This window comes from Salvelinus fontinalis, chromosome 3 (assembly GCF_029448725.1).
Source record: "Salvelinus fontinalis isolate EN_2023a chromosome 3, ASM2944872v1, whole genome shotgun sequence".
NCBI lineage: Eukaryota > Metazoa > Chordata > Actinopteri > Salmoniformes > Salmonidae > Salvelinus > Salvelinus fontinalis.
In genome coordinates this window covers 63532202-63541844 of record NC_074667.1, presented here as the reverse complement: position 1 = coordinate 63541844, position 9643 = coordinate 63532202, and the positions used below count along the sequence as shown (strand labels likewise).

At 47.1% G+C, this 9643-nt stretch overlaps 1 protein-coding gene across 6 annotated transcripts in view; it reads right to left on the bottom strand.

Moving 5' to 3' along the window:
- LOC129851325 (CREB3 regulatory factor-like) overlaps window positions 1-9643 on the bottom strand; it is a 37796-nt gene that overhangs the window by 16322 nt on the left and 11831 nt on the right. For all 6 annotated transcript variants that reach the window (XM_055917784.1, XM_055917787.1, XM_055917781.1 and 3 more), the window contains exons 2-4: window positions 4490-4733; window positions 4097-4213; window positions 2522-3353 (exon numbers count right to left, since the gene is read on the bottom strand). In XM_055917784.1, the coding sequence (XP_055773759.1) occupies window positions 2522-3353; window positions 4097-4213; window positions 4490-4498 (958 nt within the window). In that variant the 5' untranslated portion in view covers window positions 4499-4733. The remainder of the gene's footprint in view (window positions 1-2521; window positions 3354-4096; window positions 4214-4489; window positions 4734-9643) is intronic.

Here is a 9643-nt window from a genome sequence, read left to right as displayed (position 1 = left end):
ACACTCCACCAGACAAACACACACTCCGCCAGACAAACACACACACACTCCACCAGACAAACACACACTCCACCAGACAAACACACACTCCACCAGACAAACACACACTCCACCAGACAAACACACACTCCGCCAGACAAACACACACTCCGCCAGACAAACACACAAACACACACTCCACCAGACAAACACACACTCCGCCAGACAAACACACACACACTCCACCAGACAAACACACACTCCACCAGACAAACACACACTCCGCCAGACAAACACACACACACTCCACCAGACAAACACACCCACTCCACCAGACAAACACACACACACTCCACCAGACAAACACACACACACTCCACCAGACAAACACACACACTCCGCCAGACAAACACACACACACTCCACCAAACACACACACACACTCCACCAAACACACACACACACTCCGCCAGACAAACACACAAACACACACTCCACCAGACAAACACACACTCCACCAGACAAACACACACACACACACACTCCGCCAGACAAACACACACTCCGCCAGACAAACACACACTCCGCCAGACAAACACACACTCACTCCACCAGACAAACACACACACACTCCACCAGACAAACACACACACACTCCACCAGACAAACACACACACACTCCACCAGACAAACACACACACACTCCACCAGACAAACACACACTCCGCCAGACAAACACACACTCCGCCAGACAAACACACACACTCCACCAGACAAACACACACACACTCCACCAGACAAACACACACACACTCCACCAGACAAACACACACACACTCCACCAGACAAACACACACTCCACCAGACAAACACACACTCCACCAGACAAACACACACTCCGCCAGACAAACACACACTCCGCCAGACAAACACACAAACACACACTCCACCAGACAAACACACACTCCGCCAGACAAACACACACACACTCCACCAGACAAACACACACTCCACCAGACAAACACACACTCCACCAGACAAACACACACTCCACCAGACAAACACACACTCCGCCAGACAAACACACACTCCGCCAGACAAACACACAAACACACACTCCACCAGACAAACACACACTCCGCCAGACAAACACACACACACTCCACCAGACAAACACACACTCCACCAGACAAACACACACTCCGCCAGACAAACACACACACACTCCACCAGACAAACACACACACACTCCACCAGACAAACACACCCACTCCACCAGACAAACACACACACACTCCACCAGACAAACACACACACACTCCACCAGACAAACACACACACTCCGCCAGACAAACACACACACACTCCACCAAACACACACACACACTCCACCAAACACACACACACACTCCGCCAGACAAACACACAAACACACACTCCACCAGACAAACACACACTCCACCAGACAAACACACACACACACACACTCCACCAGACAAACACACACTCCGCCAGACAAACACACACTCCGCCAGACAAACACACACTCCGCCAGACAAACACACACTCCGCCAGACAAACACACACTCCGCCAGACAAACACACACTCCGCCAGACAAACACACACTCCGCCAGACAAACACACACTCCGCCAGACAAACACACACTCCGCCAGACAAACACACACTCCGCCAGACAAACACACACTCCGCCAGACAAACACACACTCCGCCAGACAAACACACAAACACACACTCCACCAGACAAACACACACTCCGCCAGACAAACACACACTCCACCAGACAAACACACACTCCACCAGACAAACACACAAACACACACTCCACCAGACAAACACACACTCCACCAGACAAACACACACTCCACCAGACAAACACACACTCCACCAGACAAACACACACTCCACCAGACAAACACACACTCCACCAGACAAACACACACACTCCACCAGACAAACACACACACTCCACCAGACAAACACACACACACTCCACCAGACAAACACACACACACTCCACCAGACAAACACACACACACTCCACCAGACAAACACACCCACTCCACCAGACAAACACACACACACTCCACCAGACAAACACACACACACTCCACCAGACAAACACACACACTCCGCCAGACAAACACACACACACTCCACCAAACACACACACACACTCCACCAAACACACACACACACTCCGCCAGACAAACACACACACACACTCCGCCAGACAAACACACACACCATACAACAATAGGAGTGTGACAACAGACACCAAAACAAGGCAGAGTGATGTTTCATGAACACATATCAGTCACTCTGTCTTGTCTGATATCAAATGGCTGAGATTGGCTCAACCAAAACTTTTCAAATTTGCAGGAATAACAGAATATACTCAGAAGAAAATAGAGTAGAAAAAGTGACATAGCTATGACTAAATAGGTCATATCAAAGCTCTGAGACATTCCAGATCACATCATAAACTCCAGAACCCCAGCACTCCAGAATCCAGAACTCACCAAATTCTGTTTCTGATGAGCTGGACAGTTCTGCTTCCACCGCAGTCTCATCCCCTGCTCCGTCCTCCCCTTCCTCCTCCTCCTCTTCCTCCTCCACCAATACCTCTTCTTGCTCTTCCCTCTCCTCCTCCTCCTCCTCCTCCCTCTCTCCCTCTTCCTGCCCCTCTACTTCTGTCTCTGTCTCAGAGCTGGGGCTGGAGGGCGAGGGTCTATCCCCCCCCTGGGTCAGAGAGTAGTTGTGTTCCAACACTGACCCCCCCGGAAGAATCCCAGACTTCTCCGTCACTGCGGCAACGGCTTCCGCCGCTGCCAACACAGCTGCGGCAACCTCCTCCTCCTCTGCCACCTGGTACACCTCCACCGTAGGAACCCTCATCCCCCCATCCTGTCCTCCTTTTTCTGTCACCCTTTCCATCGCCATGGTAACATCAAGTCCCACCTCCTCTCTGACCACCCTGCCTCTCTGGGCGTGGCCTAGACAGGGGTCGGGGGTCATCGTGATGCCGTTTCCGTGGAGATGTGTTACCATCATCGTGGTTACATGTGATGTCTGCTGCTGAGCTATGGCCTGTGCCTTCCTCTTCCTCCTCTCCTCCTCCTCCTCTTCCTCCCGGGTCCCGCTCCAACGGCCCATCAGCACGGCGTCCTCGGTGCTCGCTAGCTCCCCCCCAAGGCCCAGCTTGGTGTACCGCGTGATGTCATCCAGCGCCGACACGTCCCAGCGCTCCACGTGCAGCTCCTCGCCGAAGCCCCCGTCGTCCACCAGGTCGCTTAGCAACTCGAAGGGCCGTTTCCGCGGCGTCGCTGGAGAGCCCAGCATCAGGAGCACGCTCTGAGGTAAGTAGGGAGGGAGGTACGGAGAGGGGTGGGGAGGAGGGAGGTAAGGAGAGGGGTGGGGAGGAGGGGAGGGGTGGGGAGGTAAGGAGAGGGGTGGGGAGGAGGGAGGTAAGGAGAGGGGTGGGGAGGAGGGAGGTAAGGAGAGGGGTGGTGAGGGAGGGAGCGAGGGAGCGAGGGAGGGAGGGAGGGAGGGAGGGAGGGAGGGAGGGAGGGAGGGAGGGAGGGAGGGAGAGATAGGGGTGGGGAGGAGGGAGGTAAGGAGAGGGGTGGGGAGGAGGGAGGTAAGGAGAGGGGTGGTGAGGGAGGGAGGGAGGGAGGGAGGGAGGGAGGGAGGGAGGGAGGGAGGGAGGGAGGGAGAGATAGGGGTGGGGAGGAGGGAGGTAAGGAGAGGGGTGGGGAGGAGGGAGGTAAGGAGAGGGGTGGAAAGGAGGGGAGTGAGGGAGAAGAGCATTGTTCATTGTTGAAATGGTTAGAATGTGCCGTTACTTTACATTGATCTATGTTACAGACATAGAAATAGAGTCTTGCTCACTGCAGCTCTGTGGTGACATCACCATAATAAACAACAGGTGTGTCGGTTAACACTGATAGAACATAGTAATAACAGTGTAATAACATGCAGTCCAGGCAGTGTGGTAGTAGAGCAGATTACAAGGACAAGACACATAATAAACACATGTTCATGTGTCAGACACCTGGACCTTAGAAGCAGTTACAAGCAGTTAGTGAGTTAGTTACCTGGTCATATTGGGTCCTGCCCCCTAGAGGGGAGACAGCCAGGGGGTAGGGGCTGAGGAGACAGCCACGGCTCCCATACGCCTCGCCAAACGCAGGCTCCATCCCATTCATGCCCGGCTATAGGATACACACACACACACATTACTCTGCTGAGCTACCATTGTCACTAGCATCATTACAAACAGAATAGAACTTCTGTCTAAATATATTGTCTGTAATCAGTATCAGAATCGCAATCTCTGTTGTACATGTATTATTACAGGACAAGATATTTAGACAGTCAATTAATATCAATATTCAAGTTGGAAAGCAATTTTATCACCTTCACTCAAATAAAACCGCTAAAAAACGACTCTTAGTACGGCACAGAATATACAGAGATCTGTGGTGTACCTGAGGCATGCCCAAGGCAGTGGGTGGTGTTAGGAGGTGGTCAGGGTGCCGCTGGAGCGTTCAGCCGGAACATAACACACACACCAACAACACACTGCTCACTGACTGTTGTTGAAGACCCGGATGGAGGAAGGAGGAGGAAGTCACCATCTGTGACCTCACGGGGTCAGCGGTGAGAGGTCAAGGCTTTAGGGTCGACGCGGTGCTCACATGACGCGGTGCTCGCTGCTTACTGTTGGGACCGCTAAAGGGGGAGAGGAGACGGGGAGAGAAAGGTATCATGGGGGTGGGTGGGTTTCAATAGTCTAAACAAGATATGTGAGAGAAGTCATCTAAGGACACATAAGCAAAGCTCTTGGGGCCAGTTTCCCAGATATACAGTGCATTCGGAAAGTATTCAGACCCCTTGACTTTTTTTTGTTACTTTATAGCCTAATTCTAAAATTGATTAAATAGTTATTTCCCCTCTTCAATCTACACACAATACCCCATAACGACAAAGCAAAATAGGTTTTTAGACATTTTTGCAAATGTATAAAAAGTAATAAACGGAAATATGACATTTATAACTATTCAGACCCTTTACTCAGTACTTTGTTGAAGCACCTTTGGCAGCGATTACAGCCTTGAGTCTTCTTGGGTATGACGCCACAAGCTTCGCAAACCTGTATTTGGAGAGTTTATCCCGTTCTTCTCTGCAGATCCTCTCAAGCTCTGTCAGGTTAGAAGAGGAGCGTCGCTGCACAGCTAATTTCAGGTCTCTCCGGAGATGTCAGATCGGGATCAAGTCCTTGCTCCGGCTGGGCCCTTCAAGGACACTCCGGCGTCGTCTTGGCTGTGTGCTTAGGTTCGTTGTCTTGTTGGAAGGTGAACCTTTGCCCCAGTATGAGGTCCTGAGTACTCTGGAGCAGGTTTTCATCAAGAATCTCTCTGTAGTGTGCTCCGTTCATCTTTCCCTTGATCCTGACATGTCTCCCAGTCCCTGTCGCTGAAAAATATCCCCACAGCATGATGTTGCCACCACCATGCTTCACCGTAGAGATGGAGCCGGGTTTCCTTCAGACGTGACGCTTGGCATTCAGGCCAAAGAGTTCAATCTTGGATTCATCAGACCAGAGAATCTTGTTTCTCATGGTCTGAGTCCTTCAGGTGCCTTTAGGCAAACTACAAGCATGCTGTCATGTTCCTTTTACTGAGGAGTGGCTTCTGTCTGGCCACTCTACCATAAAGGCCTGATTTAGAGAGATGGTTGTCCTTCTGGAAGGTTCTCGCATCTCCACAGAGGAACTGTCAGAATGACCATTGGGTTCTTGGTCACCTCCCTGACCAAGGCCCTTCTCCCCCGGTTGCTCAGTTTGGCCGGGCGGCCAGCTTTAGGAAGAGTCTTGGTGGTTCCAAACTTCTTCCATTTAAGAATGATGGAGGCCACTGTGTTCTTGGGGACCTTCAATCCTGCAGAAATGTTTAGGTGCCCTTCCCCAGATCTGCTCCTCGACACATTCTTGTCTCTGAGCTCTATGGACAATTCCTTCGACCTCATGGCTTGGTTTTTCCTCTGACATGCACTGTCAACTATGGGACCTTATATAGACAGGTGTGTCTTTACAAATCCTGTCCAAGCAATTGAATTTACAACAGGTGGACTCCAATCAAGTTGTAGAAACATCTCAAAAATGATTCATGGAAACAGGATGCACCTGAGCTCAATTTCGAATATGATAGCAAAGGGTCTGAATACTTATTTAAATAAGATATTTCTGTTTTTCTTTTTTTTAATACATTTGTGAAAAATTATAAAAACCTGTTTTTCGCTGTGTCATTATGGGGTATTGTGTGTAGAATGAAGAGGAATTTGTTATATCTAATCCATTTTAGAATCTTGCAGACACCTGATTGGATTTTATACATATTACATTGATTTACTTCACTTTGACAAATGCTGTGTTTTCAGATCAGACCAGAAGGAGAGGAGACAGGGTGAAGACTATTGAAACCCACCCATAGAGCTCATGTCCTTAGGTGACTCCTTTCAACGCTCACACTGCACTCCAAATATAGATAGATACGATGCAATGTAAAGAGAACAGTCATATATACAGTACCAGTACCATCTAAAAGGTTAATTTGCATAATTTAGTGGAATTAACTTGCCGCTTTTTACACAGCAAACAGATACAGAACCTAGTTTGAGCAGAAAATCTGTCCGACAGCACGAGAGCTGCTGCTACAGCTCCTCAAACAGCTTGTTGCTGCTGGAGTGAAACGTGCTTCTATAAGCCCAATCATTGCACAACTATCCTGAATACAATTGTGTGTTAAAAACTGTTTGAATGACCACAATTAAAAAGAGATTTGTATTTGTATTTCTCAACTGGTAATTAAAGCCCGTTTCCCATCCACCATTCCAGTGCATAGGAAACAGTAGACAGGCTTCAGCGTGTCACCCACCACTTTGCAATGAGTTGGAGGCAGCAGGCATTTTGAAAACATATACTTCATTGTTTGAAACCTGAAAGTTTTACTTCATATTATGAGGCATGTCTTACCTTGCTTCAAAGTAGCCTCGTCAAAATCCCACCATACAAAAGCGGAAGCAGTTATTTTATAAAGACTTCCATATTGCCCTTTATCAACAAGCTAAACGTTCTGATCTGTTGCATCAGCCTCGTTGCTTTATGAACGTTTTATTTTGATGTAGACGGGTCCTACTGGTTGTATGAATGTGGGATCTATCTTCCCACAACTGTCCCAGTCTGTTTGGTACAGGCTATTTCCTTCTCCACAAGTTGACTAATAGAATAGGTGAACGTTTCTACTATGAGGGAGAGTAGATTAACAGGCTAGTTATTTTGCTGTTTGTGACTCGTCTTGTTGTCAAGTTGACCAATAGAATAGGTGAACGTTTCTACTATGAGGGATAGTAGACTGACAGGCTAGTTATTTTGCTGTTTGTTACTCGTCTTGTTGTCTGAGGAAAAGTCAATGTGGACAGTTATTCTAGAATCTTCAAAGTGTGCATCAGAATTCAGTAAGAAGTATGACACATTGTTGCATCTTTGATTTGCATGTTCTGTTAATATGAATTACCATAATCTGAATGTGATTTCTGTCATTCTGAGCACCGTGGGTAGACACCCTGATCAGGTTACAATGCAGATGGGCCCGGTACATAGATGGGCCCGGTACAAATGTCCGGTAAATTAAAATGCTGCCGGTCAAAAGCCCGGCACCACATTTTACTAATAGAAAACCCTGACACACACACACACACACACTAGAGGTAGACCGATTAATCGCATGGCCGATTTCAAGTTTTCATAACAATCGGTAATCAGAATTTTTGGATGCCCGATTACCTTGCATTCCATGAGGAAACTGCGTGGCAGGCTGGACCCCTGTTACGCGAGTGCAGCAAGGAGCCAAGGTAAGTTGCTAGCTAGCATTAAACTTATCTTATAAAAAACAATCAATCTTAAAATAATCACTAGTTAACTACACATGGTTGATGATATTACTAGGTTATCTAGCTTGTCCTGCGTTGCATATAATCAATGCGGTGCCTATTAATTTATCATCGAATCACAGCCTACTTCGCCAAACGGGTGATGATTTAACAAAAGTGCATTCATGAAAAAAGCACAATCGTTGCACGAATGTACCTAACCATAAACATCAATGCCTTTCTTAAAATCAATACTGAGAAGTATATATTTTTAAACCTGCATATTTAGTTAAAATAAATTAATGTTAGCAGGTAATATTAACTAGGGAAATTGTGTTACTTCTCTTGCGTTCATTGCACGCAGAGTAAGGGTATATGCAACAGTTTGGGCCACCTGGCTCGTTGCGAATATGCCAGAATTTTACATAATTATGACATAACATTGAAGGTTGTGCAATGTAACAGCAATATTTAGACTTAGAGTTGCCACCCGTTCGATAAAATACGAAACGGTTCCGTATTTCACTGAATGAATAAACGTTTTGTTTTCGAAATGATAGTTTCCGGATTTGACCGTATTAGTGTTTATTATATTACAATTAAGTCTATGATTTAATATTTGATTGAGCGGTGGTAGGCAGCAGCAGGCTCGTAACCATTCATTCAAACTTTACTGCGTTTGCCAGCAGCTCTTAGCAATGCTTGAATCACAGCGCTGTTTATGACTTCAAGCCTACTCAATCACTTTGCCTACTCAATCACTTTTTATAGCTACTGTTTACAGGCCTCCTGGGCCATATACAGCATTCCTCACTGAGTTCCCTGAATTCCTATCGGACCTTGTAGTCATAGCAGATAATATTCTAATTTTTGGTGATTTTAATATTCATATGGAAAAGTCCACAGACCCACTCCAAAAGGCTTTCGGAGCCATCATCGACTCAGTGGGTTTTGTCCAACATGTCTCTGGACCTACTCACTGCCACAGTCATACTCTGGACCTAGTTCTATCCCATGGAATAAATGTTGTAGATCTTAATGTTTTTCCTCATAATCCCGGACTATCGGACCACCATTTTATTACATTTGCAATCGCAACAAATAATCTGCTCAGACCCTAACCAAGGAGCATCAAAAGTCATGCTATAAATTCTCAGACAACACAAAAATTCCTTGATGCCCTTCCAGACTCCTTCTGCCTACCCAAGGACGTCAGAGGACAAAAATCAGTTAACCACCTAACTGAGGAACTCAATTTAACCTTGCGCAATACCCTAGATGCAGTTGCACCCCTAAAAACGAAAAACATTTGTCATAAGAAACTAGCTCCCTGGTATACAGAAAATACCCGAGCTCTGAAGCAAGCTTCCAGAAAATTGGAACGGAAATGGCGCCACACCAAACTGGAAGTCTTCCGACTAGATTGGAAAGACAGTACCGTGCAGTATCGAAGAGCCCTCACTGCTGCTCGATCATCCTATTTTTCCAACTTAATTGAGGAAAATAAGAACATTTATTTTTGATACTGTTGCAAAGCTAACTAAAAAGCAGCATTCCCCAAGAGAGGATGGCTTTCACTTCAGCAGTAATAAATTCATGAACTTCTTTGAGGAAAAGGTCATGATCATTAGAAAGCAAATTACGGACTCCTCTTTAAATCTGCGTATTCCTCCAGGGCTTAGCTGTCCTGGATCTGCACAGCTCTGCCAGGG